This window comes from Diadema antillarum, unplaced genomic scaffold (genome assembly GCF_040938485.1).
Source record: "Diadema antillarum isolate AM-2024a unplaced genomic scaffold, OU_Dant_1.0 seq00000162_RagTag, whole genome shotgun sequence".
Classification (NCBI taxonomy): domain Eukaryota; kingdom Metazoa; phylum Echinodermata; class Echinoidea; order Diadematoida; family Diadematidae; genus Diadema; species Diadema antillarum.
The window spans coordinates 262,327-279,027 of record NW_027271233.1 but is presented as its reverse complement, the minus strand read 5'-3'; the positions used below and the strand labels follow the sequence as shown (position 1 = coordinate 279,027).

Genomic DNA, 16,701 nt, shown 5'->3' with positions numbered 1-16,701 from the left:
TATCTCACCAAAATATTAGACACCTGAAGTTAGTCTCAACCAAAACTATGCGCTCCCTTTAAAGGAATGGTACAGTATTGGTGGAGATGAGAATTTCACTTTTAACTTTTTGGGAGATACCAAGAAAACACTTATGATATAGTACAGAGCATACCATTTTAAGAGGACTTTAAAGTTTATTTGAGGGAAATCGGGTTAGGAATGACTGAAACATCCGGAAACAAAGTAAAAGAAAGAGATAATAATAAAGTGTGGGTCCGACACTTTATTAGGATCGCTCTTTTTTGGATTTCTCAGCCATTTCAAAACCAATTTTCATCAAATAATCGTTGAATTCCTTATAGAATTACATGCTCTTTCATATTCCATAAGAGGTTTCTAATTATCTCACCAATAAATGTTAGAAACCTGAAAGTAGGTCTCAACCAAAACTGTAGGACCCCTTTAACACTCAGATAACTTTTAACCAATCTATAGACGCAAGTTGTCCCGACCATTAGTTTATGACCACACGTAAAGCGGCAAGAAAGTCTTATCTATTATATACAAGTCACTTAATCCCTTATCAGTGTTTCACAGTATACCTCAATATTGATCATCTGCATATATGCATATCTACTCCGTTATGTCAACGAAGGGTTTTCGTACACACGACACACTCGCTCACATACCTATATTTAAAGATAATTGCATTTTAGAATTCTGAGTGACGTAATGCCCATCTCCGCCGCCTTTTTGTACCGGTTCTCCTGTTAGTAAGTATTGTGAAACCATCAAAATGAATAGGGAAGAAGGTGATGTTTTAACCAGGCTTCACGGATTCTCATAACGTGACTGCCAAACTTGATTTTAATTACGAACGTAATTGATCACAGTTTTGTTTTTTAACCCGTTCCAACAAAACAAAAATTCTCATCTAAACCGCTTCTCCCTTGCTGACCAATATTCTGAATAAATGATTGTCATTGGTCATGAGCATTCAAACAAATTTCGTCCGCTTTAATGTCCTGGATCCTCCAGGCATGGGGGGGGGGGGGGTCCATCATGCACGAAATGCAGTAGTAGGGGAGGAGTCACAAAAGGACAGCGCCCCAATACAGGAGTATCCAACCAAGGTGCGATGACAGTTGAACATACGGTACCTACTATGTTTCCCCACGCAGCTCTTTTTTTTTCGCCAACAGGCTTTATTTCTTGTCTTCCTTCTACACCACCCGATGTTTTATTTCTGTTTTCTTCCATTTTCTATTTCTATTTTTTATACGTGTAAAGAATGAATTTGATTTTAGATGGTGGAATTACATCGTCTTCCAAGTGGTATCTAGTGGGCAGGTCTCACTTGCATCAAAATCAAGTAACAGCTCGGGCGATTGTGAGTTTAAATAAGTAATAATACAAGGGATATAACCTCCTTTCCTATATGAGGCATGCACCGATATGTATACATGATCTGTGCATGGGGTATAATTAGACAACACAGCCATTGCATTACTCATATCATTCATACTATTCAACCAGCATGGATATTGCGGAAAACTTCCATGATAATAGGCATTACATAAACTTCTCATGAATTATATCAGTTCCTTATCTAGTCAGCTGGACTTACTTGTAATTTGGAGTAGCGACGTTTCACGTCCTCTCCGGGACGCTTCATCAGGCCGACTGATCTTTGGCGGCATTAATGGTTGTTGACCCGTAACAGGGTCGGGGAATTTTGGAAAGCGCCGAGGAATCTTCCGAACTATCGGATCATAGGCTCTGGCTAGGTTGTGTCGCAGGCACCCTCCTCAGTTTGCGGATGGCTCCTCCCTTTTTACGTAGATAGATTCTTTGACTCCCCTCTCGAACCACCGTGCCTCGCGATCTAAGATGACCACGTCCTTGTTGTCAAAGGTGTGGTTATACTGCTATTCAGATGGGAGTATACGGCAGAGTCTCCACAGCCAGACGAGCTAGCTCGTCTGTGCTGGTAAATGCGTTTGGCTAAGGTCTGCTCTGACTCTCCTATGTACAGCTCTTCACACCCGCCATCCTTGCATTGGATAGCATAGACCACATTGTTTTGATGGTCCTTTGGAGTCTTATCCTTAGGATGGACTATCTTCTGTCTCAATACAGGAGTATGGTCTATGCTAACCAATGCCAGGATGACGAGTGTGAAGAGCTGTACATAGGAGAGACAAAGCAGACCTTAGCCAAAGGTATGCAGCAGCACAGACGAGCTAGCTCGTCTGGATGTGGAGACTCTGCCATTTCCCATCGCATCTTGGTGGTTCGAGAGGGGAGTCACAGAGTCTATCTACGTAAAGAGGGAGGAGCCATCCCTGAATCGAGGAGGGGACCTGCGACACAACCTAGACAGAGCCTACAACCCGGCAGTTCGGAAGATTCTTCGGCGCTTTCCGAAATTCCCCGACCCTGTTACGGGTCAACAACCAATTGCCGCCAAAGATCAATTGGCCTGATGAGGCGTCCCGGGGAGGACGTAAAACGTCACTACTCCAAATTACAAGTAAGTCCAATTGACTAGATTTACTGATATAGTTCATGAGATACTAATACCTGGATGAATGCGAACATTCACAGACATTAAAAACAGATTTGATTATAGATAGGATGATGGAATTACATCGTTGTCCAAAAGGTATCTAGTTGGCAGGTCTCATTTGCATCAAAGTCAAGTATCAGCTCGGGCGTTCGTGAGTTTAAATAAGTAATTATATCAGGGTTGTAACTTTCTTTCCTATTTGTGGCATGTACGAATAATATATCCTTTGTGCATGGGGTATATTAGACAACACAGCCATTTCATTACTCATACCATTCATACTATTCAACCTACATGAACATTGCTGAAAACGTCCATGATTATAGACATTACATACACTTCTCATGAACTATATCTGTTAATCTATTCAACTGGACTTACTTGTAGTTTGGGGTAGCGACGTTTCACGTCCTCTCCGGGACGCTTCATCTGGCCGACTGATCTTTGGCGGCATTAATAGTTGTTGACCCGTAACAGGGTCGGGTTAAGCGCCGAGGAATCTTCCGAACTGTCGGGTTATAGGCTCCGGCTAGGTTGTGTCGCAGGCCCCGTCCTCGAATAAGGGATGGCTCCTCCCTTTTTATGTAGATAGACTCTTTGACTCCCCTGTCGAACCACCGTGCCTCGCGAGCTAAGATGACCTCGTCCTTGTTGTCAAAGGTGTGGTTACTGCTGTTCAGATCGGAGTATACGGCAGAGTCTCCACAGCCAGACGAGCTAGCTAGTCTGTGCTGGTACATACGTTTGGCTAAGGTCTGCTTTGTTTCTCCTATGTATACGGCTCTTCACACACGTCATCCTTGCATTGAATAGCACAGACCACGTTGTTTAGTTGGTCCTTTGCAGTCTTATCCCGAGGATGGACTGTCTCAATGTGTTGGTAGGCTTGAAAGAGACAGGAATATGGTCTCTGCTATCCACTGGAAGGATGACGGGTGTGAAGAGCTGTACATAGGAGAGACAACGCAGACCTTAGCCAAACGTGTGTACCAGCACAGACAAGCTAGCTCGTCTGGATGTAGAGACTCTGCCGTATACTCCCATCTCGCATCCTATCACGGTGGTTCGAGAGGGGAGTCAAAGAGTCTATCTACGTAAAAAGGGAGGAGCCATCCTCGGCGCTTTCCGAAATTCCACGCCCTGTTACGTGTCAACAACCAATTGCGCTCAGCCACCAAAGATCAGTCTGCCTGATGAAACGTCCCGGAGAGCACGTGAAACGTCGCTATTTCCAAATTACTGAGTACAAGTAAGTCAAGTTGACTAGATTTACTAACATAGTTCATGAGATACTTTACCTGGATGACTTCGAACATTCACAGACATTACATAAACTAATTAGCACGGAACTCTGTTCTGTATCTTCAAAGAAGAGAGAGAGAAAAAAAAGCACGTGTATGGTTGACTGGTATTAAAATGGTAAGATGCTTGGATTGTTTCCAAGAAAAATATTTCTATAATACTTATGCAAGCACTACAGTTTCGTTCAGACTGTAATCCCTAACTCGAGGATATAGCTATCTTCGAGGATAACCTGTGATCCCTTGCTTATGTTACGACACGTATTCAAACGAAGAAGCTTATCCTCGAAGACAGCTATATCCTTTGGGATAAGCTACTCCGAGCGAATCCCATTCGATGATAAAACCACAGAACCGAAGTTTCGCGACGACCCCATTACTAACAAGGGTACTGTGAAACATGATATATTCGCGGCGTGAAATTTTCGCGAATTGGAGCCGACGGCCTTTTTTGCGGGATGTAATTTTCGAGAATAGCAACTAGCATTTAATGCATATAGTGTAGACGAGAACTTTCGCGTACATTTCAGTTTTTGCGAATGTTGGCGCTCGCAAAATTCGCGAAATTGAAATGCACGCGAACATTCCTCGTTTTATAGCATATTACAATTGTATGTTTCGACTCCATCGACGTGCGCACGCGTAGAGTATTACGTTGACCCGGATGCAGAAGAAAATGCGGGAATGAGGACTGAGTACATGAGGAAGTCATGCTTATCTACAAGTTCAATGATTATCTTGCCCACATGATGGTGAAATACGAGTGGGACAGCCCCCTTCCTCCCTCCCCCCCCCCTCCCTCCCCGCGCGGCTCGTTGATAGAGTGCTAACCCTGGGATATCTCGCGGATAGCTATCTTGCAGTTAACTTCAAGTTAGCTTACCTACGAGTCCGTCTACACGGTTCTTAACTACGAGATATCCTTGAAGATAAAATTTTCCAAATGTCAAAATCCCTTGACAAATATGCACGCAACAACAAGAAATGCACCAAGAGCACACGGAAATACTGGAATGGCTGTTTTTCCCCCTTTGGAGTAAATTTATTACATTTGAGTGACTAAGTACGCAGGGATATACACAGTAGAAAAGTCAGCTGAACGGGTACATGTTCAACCTAAAATGAAGAGACACTTAAGATGATAGGTTTCCCTGCATCACAAAAACCGTCAAAAAGTCGCCAGGCACGGATGTTTGGTTAAAGGCAGATTCTGAAAGAGCAGACTCTATAAGCTTTAAAATGATATATAACTCAATTCATATGGACTCTCCTAACCTATCTTAATATTGGAAAGAAAGCACACACTGGAAAAGTGTGAACTGACAAAAGAGGCTCTGAAGTACAAGGTCTATTCTTTATACCGAGACGTGCTAGCTGTGCGATAAATGGGCCAAAAAAAAAAAAAAAAAGATGTAGACCACCGTATAGAGACAATTATAGGGAGCTTTAGATTTTGACGCGCGGACGTTTGAGACGACGAGTGCGTTGGACGTTCTCCTCTCCCCTGCGTCGCGTTGAAAAGTAGCTTTAGATTACGCTGGGACGCAACGTATAAAAAATAAAATGGCGCCCCAATATGATCGGTGTATGAAGTAGTTCTTTACGTTGGAACTGTGCGGACGTAAATATAGCCCAGTACCTGTAATGAAAAACTCAGGCGACGCACGCTAAAAATAGATCGACTTGACGCGCTTCTGCTCATGCGCAGAACATGTTTTTTCCCCTCTGAACGTCCGCGCGTCAAAATCTAAAGCTCCCTATTGAAGAGATTATCGGATCAACCTTAAATTGAGCATGCGCTGTTAACACATTCTGTAAAAAATTAGTGCGCGACTTTTGTTGGTTTTGTGATGCACGGTCACATAGAGTGTATTAATATGTTGTATTTACGGAGTGTAGAATATTGACAGCGGGTTTGCATTTGGCTACTGAAATATCTGCAGACCAGAAAGAGAAGTGTGAAGTCAATGAGGTTACAAATAAGAATTGCATTGATGCACTTGGTACTACAGACATTCAAAAGTGCACGCTTGGCAGGCATATGAAAGGAACAAAGTTTTTGAACCTTAAATTTGGTATTTCAACAATATCATGATACCTTCTAAGAACGAGAAAACAAGAAGATGTTGAACAAAATGTGCATAAACCAAGACTTACAATATTAAAGTAAGAATAAATGTCTCAATCTTTAAGCACAGAACCAGAAACACAATTAACATGACAACGTAATTAACCATTTCTTTAACTGATTTCGATTCAAATAATTTGTGGCTACCCCCTCCTTATATTTAAACGTAATGACGAACAGACTATGATTTTTGTTTCTTTTGTCAACCAATGCCTGTTGTTAGCAGCAACAGAAGAGAGAAATGTTTATCATTTTGATTATACAAATTCAGATCACTGATTCCTGATACAATGTGCCCAATGTCTTTACTTTTGCTGAAAAATGCAGCAAAAAGTGAATATTGAATTAAAATCATTGAAGTTAGTGTCGTATAGTTACCGGACGTTCAAGATGGTGACAACATTAACAAACTGTTTGGTACATAAAGACTGCAAGTTTTTCTTAGATTACTTCATTCTTCATTATTACGAAGTGCGATACCAAATACATGTATTATGTACAGTCGTAACTTTGTGAATGAAGAAATGCTCAAACTCTAACAGCTTAAGTGAAGAAATACAATAAATTGGTACATGTCTATATCAAAATATAAAGAAACTAGCCTCTATATTTCTTTTAATTTTGGATCGGCAATTAAATTTCTGCCATGGTTCATTAGGCCCACACATCAAGTCAGCTTTCAAGAATACAAACATTCCTTACTTTGATGACATAAGTCAACACTCTTAAACTTAACCCGTTCCATACTGAATTCTGAAATTCCCATAGACTTGATACACAGGTCACCAGGTTCCCGAATGGAACGGGTTAAAATAGCAAGCCATCCATCTATCAATATTCAGCGTAGAGGTATCAATCGGTAATTGCTCGGCGAGTATGTATCTTGTTCTAATAATAGTAATTATTACTAAGTGCGATGCCAACTACATGTATTATGTACAGTCGTAACTTTGTGAATGAAGAAATGCTCAAACTCTAATAGCTTAAGTGAAGAAATACAGTAGGTACATGTCTATATCAAAATATAAAGAAACTACATTCTATCTTCTTTTTTTTTCATTTTGGATCGGCAATTAAATTTCTGCCATGGTTCATTGGGCCCATGCATCAAGTCAGCTTTCAAGAATACGAGCATTCCTTACTTTGATGACATAAATCAACACTCTCATACTTAAAATAGCAAGCCATTCATCTATAAATATCCAGCGCAGAGATATCGAGCGGTAATTGCTCGGCGAGTATGTATTTTGTTCTAATAACAGTAATTCGTCTCTATTTTGAGATTTGATAAGTCATAGAGGTCACACTGTTCCAAGACTGTCGGAACACTAAGTGCTATATGTGGAGAGTACAAAGGAATGAGTCACCATTATCAATGCAATGTGTAAACAAATCTTGTACGTGTATAAACACTTCACTTATATCACTTCTCTGCAAGAATATTGCGACAAATGGAATCAGCATCAAAGGAATCATACTAATGATTCTTCTAGCTATTATAAAGCTAAAGGAAATATTACATGTACACAGAGAAACGCTAGTGCAGTCTATGAAATTTGCAAACTCCAGCAAACTCCTTGTTCAGTGACAATAATTATGATGTCGTTACAATACTTACAATAGATTTTAATAAAATTAATTTGTGACAATGCACCTCAAAACAAACAAAAAGTCGCCAGACATGATTTTTTAGTCAAGACATGATGTATAACTCAAATCAAATGGACTCTCCTAACCTATCTAAATATTGGAAAGAAAGCACAAACTCAGGAAAAGCGTGAACTGAGAAAAGAGGCTCTGAAGTACCGTGTCTATTCAAGCGCTTAATCTTTACCAAACCGTACTGGCTGTGTGATGAATGGGACAAAAAAACAGGAAGTAAACCACCAGAGTAACAACAATGAAACTATTATCAAATTAAACTGAAATTAAGCATGGCTCATTAACACATTCTGTCCATAATCAATACCAACTTTCAAAGCAGTAGCACTATCCTTTTAAAAGTTATTAGAGTTGAAAGTGAAGAGTGTGGACAAGGTTTTTTCAGAAATGAAAAGGGGATTCTAAAGACACACCTAATCACACTATTCTACCAAAAATGTTCGAGATAAACTGCTAAAAAACACACTTTCCTGCCCGTTTTATGATACCCAATTTTAGCATAATGTAAAAGAAGACCTGCTCTTTCAGAAAATATGAAATAACATGTTCATACATGTCTGTTGAAGAAGCTCTTCAGTTTGGTAAGCAAAAGTAGGATTTTCCTTTCTTGAGGAGCTTAACCGTTGAGTAAAAGTTTCACACTCATTTCGCTGGGAAGTAAATATCATGTCTGCAAAATTCTTGTCATTATTTGTGTATACTACGACTTATCTTTAATCAAAATCTATTTCAAGAGGTCAATTTTGATATTTCATCCATCAGGGAAAGATCTACATAACGTTTGACCCAGGACGGTCTAGGCAGAAATCTGCAGTCGATGACGATACATTTCGTCGTAGAATGGCATCGCCTGCTCTGCGAGCTCTACCACGTCTTCGGTGAGCTGCTCCTTCGCAGGAACAGGTGGCGCTTTGATGAACTCGGAACTTTCCATAGATGGACCCACGAGAATCTTGTTGCGGTACAAAGTGTCAGACGGCCACTTCCAGGCAGTAGCTACTTCCGGCGAGGGGTCCCATTTCAGCAAAGATTCGGAGTAAGGGAAACCCATGGACTCGCAATATTTGGATACCACCTGATGGGGATGGTCGAGGAGGTCGGCAGCGTCGATCACCATAGGGGACGGATCGATGTTCTCCTTCACGTACTTCCACATGTTATAATGGTTTTCGAAGAGGTCTTCGATGTAGTAGTCATGGACGTAAATACGCAAGTCATATACATCCTCGCTTTTGTGAGATTCATCCTTCAGGATGTTGCTGGCAGAAAACTGCCTAAACGACGCCTTCCGGAAGGAGTTAAAGACCAGGAGAGGATGTCGAAGTAAAAAGGAGTGCTTGTAGCCAGCTGGAAGATACTTCCTGGCGTCGTCGACTTTCATCGACACGCTCTCATCCTTCACGAATACGTACTTGCTGTCGGATTCCTCTAGGTCCCTTTTTACGTTTGCATACCTGATGATGAAGCAAATTGCTGAAACTATAGTCTGCGCTCACTAGTAAAAGAGTTCATGATTCTCTTCATATTATAACAGTTTAATAAAAAAAAGCAATAATGTTCACAGGAAAAATCCTGTCACTATAGCGGCACGTCATAATCATGAAAGGTAAGAAGTATGGCTTCTTGCAAGCATCCTTTACCTAATCGAGATATATATCTTCTTCTCCATAACAAATAATTCAAAATGAATGCGGTAACGTAGTCGTTCCAAAGCTACGCATTTTGCTGACTAAGATACGAATTGATTAAAATTCATATTTCAGCTTTAGTGTTTAACATTATCGTCTATCAGCTAAAATTGCACTGGCTTTGCATTGGCGGCCTATACAGAAAATAACAACGAAAGATTGAAGGAAGTGAAATACCGACAATATACATGAGTATGAAGTCAGAACAAAGTCAACAACAACCATATTTATCCCCCCCCCCTCTCTCTCTCTCTCTCTATCACAATATATTATACATGTTTATATCTGTGTGTGTGTGTGTGTGTGTGTTTGCTCCGAAGCATACTGAAATCCTTGGCCAATTAACAATGTTTTTTCGTACTTTTTAAAAGTAAATTTCTTCTCTCTCTCTCTCTCTTCTTTTTTTTTTGAAACTTACGGTAGTCTTTCTGTAGGGAAGCAGCAATTGAAAATCTTCTCGAGATTCTCAGACGCCACTTTGAATTCCTTCTCGTGACCCTCGAGGCACCAAGGTAGTTCGGTGATACCTGCTTTCCTCATTTCTTCCCTGGCAAAGTGCGAGAAGCCGAAAGGCTCTATCCATACTTGGCAGTCGGGAACACCACTCAAGCATTTAGCAAAAGCCGTGGATATCATGCGAGGAGTCATCCACAGGATAGCCTTGCCCGTAGAAGCGGGATTGCTGGTTGGTTGATTAGCCATCGTTATTACGAAATTGGTCGCTCAGGCGAAATCACCGCTTACGTTGTATCTCGCTGCAAAGTCTTCTCCTGCTATGCGCAATGCAACGAAGTCTCGAATATCTTAAACACTCAGTAAGACCCCTATTATCAACCTTTAGACCCAAAATGTCACAACCATTAGTTCATGACCACACGTAAAGCAGAAAGGGAGTCTTCTTACAAGTCACGTATTTCGCATGAAGTCTCAAGGTGGAAAGTCTGCAAATACATTGTATGCATGTCTGTTCCACTACGTCAACAAAATGTTCCCGTACACACAACATACTCACACACATATCTAAAAATAGTTACACTTTAAAGAAACGGGGTTCTGTTATTCGACGAAATATGGCATACAAAGGTCCTAACCATGAAGGAGTTTGCGACTTTCCGAAAGTGCAGAAAAGTATCTGTGCAGAACGGCCCTACCCATACAGTGAAATCCCGTTATAACGAACCCGGTTATAGCATAATCCCGGTTACAACAAAGTAAAAATGTAGACTGCAACATTATCCGCTCTGTCTATTTCTATTGGTTATTATTTTGTTCAGTTATAACGAAATTTCGATATAACGAAAGAAAACTGTCGGTCCCATGGACTTTGTTATAACCGGAATCCACTGTACTTGGCAGCCGGGAACACCACTCGGGCACGTCGGGCATTAAGCAAAAGCCATGGAGATCATGCGAGGAGTCATCCACAGGATAGCCTTGCCCGTCACCCGTATAGAGCGGGATTGCTGGTAGGTTGATTAGCCATCGTTACCATACGAAATCTGTCGCTCAGGCCAGATCACCTCTTACGCTGTATCTTGCTGCAAAGTCCTCTACAATTATGCGCAATGCAAAGAAGTCTCAAATATCTGAAAGGGATTGTATAGTCCTGGTGGAGATGAGAATTGAGCTTTTAACTTGTTGTGAGATACCAAGAAATCACTTATGAAATAGCACAGAGCATACCATCTTAAAAAGAATTCAAAGTTTGTTAGATGAAAATTGGTTTTGCAATCCCTGGGACATCCAATAACAAAGTAAGACAAAGCGATCGTAATAAAAGGTGTGCCCCTTTATCTATTCGGAATGCTCTTTTTTTATATCTCAGCCATTCTAAAACCGATTTTCATCAAATAAATGTAGAATCCCTCTTGGAACAACATGCTGTTTCATATTTTATGAGAGGTTTCTCATTATATCACCGAAACATTAGAAATCTGAAGTTAGGTCTCAACCAAAACTATACGCTCCCTTTAACACTTAGATAACCCTCCACAAATCTATAGACGCAAATTGTCCCGACCATTAGTTTATGACCACACGTAAGGCGGCAAGAAAGGCTTTTTTCATTATATCTACATGTCACGTAAACCATCAGTGTTTCACAGCAAAACTTTATATTGATCATCTGCATAATGTGCATATCTGCTCCGTTATGTCAACGAAGGGGTTTCGTACAAACGACACCTTCGCTCACATACCTATATCTAAAATAGTTGCTTATCAAAATTCTGGGTGACGTAAAGCCCATCCCCACCATTTTTTTTTTTTGGTAGTATGTATTTTTTTTTTCGGTCTTGTTGTTACTGAATAGTGTGAAACCAGTAATGGTAAATTGGGAAGAAGGAGATGTTTACTTTCCAGTCTTCATTGACTCCGATAACTTGACTGTCAAACTTAATTTTATTCACGAACACATGGAATTGATCACAGTTTTTATTTTTAATACTCCAGATATTAAACTGTGAAATACGTGCAATAATTGATTTGGTTCTAAATAGGATGATGAGTAATTGTCTTCCAAGTGATATCTGTAGGTCAGGTCTCATTTGCATCAAAATCAAGTATCGGCTCGGGCGTTTGTGAGTTAAAATAAGTATATCAGGCTTATAATTCTCCGTGCGTGGGTGTAATTAGACAATACATCCATTTCATTACTCATATTTTCATTTCATTCATTTCATTTACTTCATTCCTTCTTTCTTTTTTTCGGCAAACATAACACGAAATGAATCAGAAGATATTACGTAGGCATGTATTCGGCTTTACATGGTAGATAATGGTTAACAAATACGAAATTATACATGCATACCGGCAAAATACAAAGTTATGTTTGAAGAAGAAAAAAAAAGAAAGAACTGAGAGGTTCATTGAGAAGCATATCATTCATACTATTCAACATGGACATTGCGGAAAACTTCATTGGTAATACGCATTACATAAACTTGTTAACATGGAACTCTGTTCTGCATTTTCAAAAGAAGAGAGAAAAAACACGTGTATGGTTGACTGGTATCTAAATGGTAAGATGCTTGGATTGCTGACAAGAAAAAAAAAGTCTGTCTATAATGCATGTGCAAGCACTTCAGTTACCTTCAGACTGTGATCTTTAACTCGAGGATAGCTATCTCCGAGGATGATCTCTGATTCCTTGCTTAACAAACAACGCGCGTTCAAAAAGAGAAGCTAATCCTGGAAGGTAGCTATCCTCTAGGATAAGCTCGTACCCTCGTAACTACGAGCGAGTCCCACTCGACAATAAAACCACAGACACTGACAGAACCAGAAGTTTCGCGATGACCGCAGAGCTAACGAGGGTGTAATATATTATTGTAATATGTTTCGACCCCATCCACCATTGTCCACGTTGTGCATTTAAATTGACCCGGAAGCAAAGGAAAATGCTGGGCTGGGGATTGAGTCCATGAGGAGGTCAGGCTCATATACAAGTTCATCACATTTATTATCTTGTCCACGTACACAGTGCTAAGCTACGAGTGCCCTCCCCCCCCCCCCCCGCGGCTCGTTGATAAAACGCTAATTATATCATATTGGATGGCTATGAATGGGATACCAGGGATTCTTCCAGTCTGCCAGAATCTTCAGTCTATTGAAGGAGGCAGACTTAATCAGAAGAAGAAGAAGAATATTGCAAGAGTTAGGGCCAATATTGCACGAATCGAAGATGAGTGCAATATTGGCCCTAACGAGTGCAATATTTCCTGGTATTCCAAGAATTAAGGCCATCCGATATAATTATTATCATCTATACAATCAAGCAGAACAAGCATAAAATGCACAAAATTAGCCGGCTTCTATGCCTCGTCTTGGAAGTTGACTCGGCAGTCACATTTCAGCGCTGAAAAGGGGAAGCCCCTCAAACTGCGCATGAAACAAACAACTAGCAACAAACAACTAGGTTGCTTGAGACTTGAGACTTGAGACGGTTGGACGTGTATATGTTGAGCTCCGACAGATTGGACTTTATTTCAACTATTGGTGTCTGGTCGCGGCTATTTGTACTTTATTTTGAAAAGCACAGCGAGGTAAATTCGATCAGTTCATAATTTTGTAGATTGCCTTATTCTTTGGGAACGTTTACAGCGGATTTGGTCAATTATTTGGCGATTCTACGTACTTTAAAATTTTGATTTTGATTGCCTATTCGCGCAACTCTGCATCATTGGCGCTCACAACGCATTGACTCGACCTTGGCAACTATGCCGTCTCCAAAGCTGGTATCTCACTGAGCGGCGAACGTTTGCGAACGTAGCGAATTTGAGATTCGCCAACTTTTCTGACGAATGTTTGCGAAAAATCAAAGTTCGCTTCTGCCATTAGCGACAGTTAGCGACTTTTAGCGATGTTTAGCGACAATTAGCAACACTTTAGCGAATGTTTGCGAAAGTGTTTGCGAACACAGGTGGCGACTATTAGCGAATGTTAGCAAATGTTAGCGACAATTTTGCAAATGTTAGCGACAATTTTGCAAATGTTAGCGACAGTTTTGCAAATATTAGCAACTGTTTGCAAATCCTTTGCGACAATTTTGCGAATGTTCTTGGACCTAGAAAAGTACCAGGCGATTGTGTATAGTAAGACCCATAAAACGACATAAAACCTTCCACTGAATTCAGATCTCTTGTGACAACCGTTCAAGATGGATTTCCAGGATATGGAAATAAATTTCTGCCAAGAAGAGGCTCAAGGTGTTGCTATCCTTGAAGAGCTGCTTTGTCAGGCTGCTGCTACAGCTATTCTCTCTAAAAAAGAAAGAGTGAAAATGTTCACTCTTGAAGAAGTGAATAACAGAAAAGAGTGAGTTTCAAGTGAAATTAGAGTGATTTTGGAGTGAAAATGTTCATTTTCACTCATTTTGGAGTGACCTCAGGGAAAACTCCAAGATTTTCGAGTGATCCCTGAGGTCACTCCAAAATGAGTGAAATAGATATTTTCACTCAAAATTAACTTCAATTTCACTCAAAACTCACTCTTTTCTGTAATTCACTCCTTCAAGAGTGAACATTTTCACTCTTTCCTTTTTAGAGAGTTGTGCAGCATAAGAGAAATAAAGTAAAGAAAAACAAGAAAGGAAGAAGAAAAGAAAGAGAGTCAGAGAGTGCTTGTTGCAGAGGACAGACTTTAGTCAATATGAAAAGCTTTTGAAGCAATTACAATCATGATGGAGATGTCAAGAGCTTCAACAACTTTCTTAGAGAGGAACCTTGTCTGTTTCAGAAGCTTTTATATAGGAACCATGTGGTTGCTTGTTCGCTAGCAGTGGCGAATCCTATAAAAACGTTAGCGACACCGTATTACGACCGTTTGCGAATTCTTACGAGTGTTTTGCGAACGTTTGCGAATGTTTGCAACTGTTAGCGAAAATACAAATTCGCAAAGGTTCGCAAAGAAATTTTGAACATGTTCAAAATTTCTTTGCGACAAGAAAAACTGTTTGCGACAATAAAAACCGTTTGCGAACTTTCTTGCGAATGTTAACGAACCTTTTGCAACCGTTTACGAACCCTGGCGAATTCCTAAATTCGCTACGTTCGCAAACGTTCGCCGCTCAGTGAGATACCCCCTTTAGCGACAGGAGACTGGACAAGACTCTGCGCACCCCTTACAAGTGCGTATATCACACATCTCAAGAAGGAGCGCTCCACAATAAAACACCGAGCAACGCATCTCACGCGCTCTATTGTTACTCCTTTGTGACGTCATGGCCAACTTCAACGTTCTAGATGATGAGGTGTCTATCAAGGAGGAGGATCCCAGTCGAGCTATTAATGATGCTGTGTCCTATGCAGTGGTAGCTTCCATGGGTGTAGATGCGGCGTCCATGAAAGGTGTGGGCAAGGGCTCCGGAAGTCAAGGACGTGGTGCATCAGGTGGAGGATCTAGGTCTACCAACACCAAGGTAGGAGAAACTACTAGCCCTACAGTGACTGGAATTGATGATGCGCTGATAGCCAACATAGTCGCCAAGGTTATAGTTGCTATCCAGCCTATCATTGTCCAAGCCGTATCTTCCGCTGTTACCGCTGCAATGAAGACCTTGCTTGAGGAACAGAAGACTTGGAAGGAACAGAATGAGGAAAGGCGGGCTAGTGGGAGAATGAAAAGGTCTGTTCAAATTGATCATTTCGAAGTAGAACGACTCGAACAATACTCAAGGAAGGAGAACTTGAAAATCTACGGTCTGAAGGAGGAGCATGGTGAGAATACGACAGGAGTGGTGTTAGACCTAGCGAAGCAAATGGGAGTAGACATCAAGGCCACGGATTTGAGCATCTGCCATCGATTGGGCTCAACACCGGCGGATGACCATCAAAGGAAGAAAGCGCGCACCGTCATTGCTCACCAGGCGTGAGGCAAAGGCAACCTTCATGCGAGCCAAGAAAGGTCTAAGAAAGAGAGAGGATCTGAAACATGTTTACATCAACGACGACCTCACCCGTCTCAGGAGCAAAGTCGTCCAAGAGATGAGGAAGGACACAGGCATACTACGTGTCTTGACAAAAGATGGAAAGATCCATTACATTAGTAAGTCCGATGGAAGGCAGTTCGCTGGACAATCTCCATGACATCGGATGGGACGAGGACCGCATCAAGAAGTTGGGGGTTTACCTTGACATCTAGGAACTCGCGGCACATGCCTGCTCCGATGACCATTTGCTCATCGATTTCAAGGCTGAAGATTGTAGGGCTAAACGTTTGCGGTATTTCTAAGAAATGTGATTATGGTTTCCTACAACATTTTGTCAAAAAACATGATATCATTTGTCTCAGTGAAACTAAAACCGATTTGAATTATTCTGAGTATTTTCCTGGGTATCAATATGTGACGGCCCAGAAAAGAAACGTCTCTAATCCCCTCAGTGGGACTCATGGGTTAGCAATAATTGTTTCTGAGAGATTCAAGGGCTGTTATGAAATTTTGAATCAGATTCAGTCTGATTCTATTTTGTGGATTAAACTTGACTTTTCTGGATGCTCTGTTTTGATTGGCTCAGTGTATATTCCGCATGAAGGGTCAAAGTACTATAGTGACGATATTTTTGACATAATCTTGAATGATTGTACCACTCTGCGGGCTAAACACGATCTCCCGTTTTTGTTCGTAGGAGACTTCAATGCCAGAACAGGGATACTTGGTGATTTTCTTACAGTGGAAGATGAGATTCAAAATGAAATTGGTTTGTCATTCATATCCGAGAATATAACTGATTCTCAATCTAAACTTGAATTGCTTGGTATTTGTACTAAAAGGTTCAACAGTGATCGTCATGATAATAATAACGGTCATAGATTATTAGATCTTTGCAAAAATATGGATGTACATAATAGTGAATGGCAGATTCGGTGATGATT

At 40.8% G+C, this 16,701-nt stretch overlaps 1 protein-coding gene across 1 annotated transcript; it reads right to left on the bottom strand.

Moving 5' to 3' along the window:
- Nucleotides 1–8,209: 8,209 nt before the first annotated feature.
- Nucleotides 8,210–10,092, bottom strand: LOC139728046 (uncharacterized). Its single transcript, XM_071639010.1, has 2 exons — nt 9,749–10,092; nt 8,210–9,096 (listed from the first exon to the last, which is right to left on the bottom strand). The coding sequence occupies exons 1-2, from the start codon at nt 10,030–10,032 to the stop codon at nt 8,439–8,441; spliced, it is 942 nt and encodes a 313-aa protein (XP_071495111.1). The 5' UTR covers nt 10,033–10,092; the 3' UTR covers nt 8,210–8,438.
- Nucleotides 10,093–16,701: the final 6,609 nt, after the last annotated feature.

Bases quoted from the DNA above. Each gene is read 5' to 3' on its own strand.
- LOC139728046 (XM_071639010.1), bottom strand. From the start codon at position 10,032: ATGGCTAATCAACCAACCAGCAATCCCGCTTCTACGGGCAAGGCTATC. The intron at 9,097-9,748 runs GTAAGTTTCAAA...CTTCATCATCAG, and splicing joins TTCCCTACAGAAAGACTACC to GTATGCAAACGTAAAAAGGG.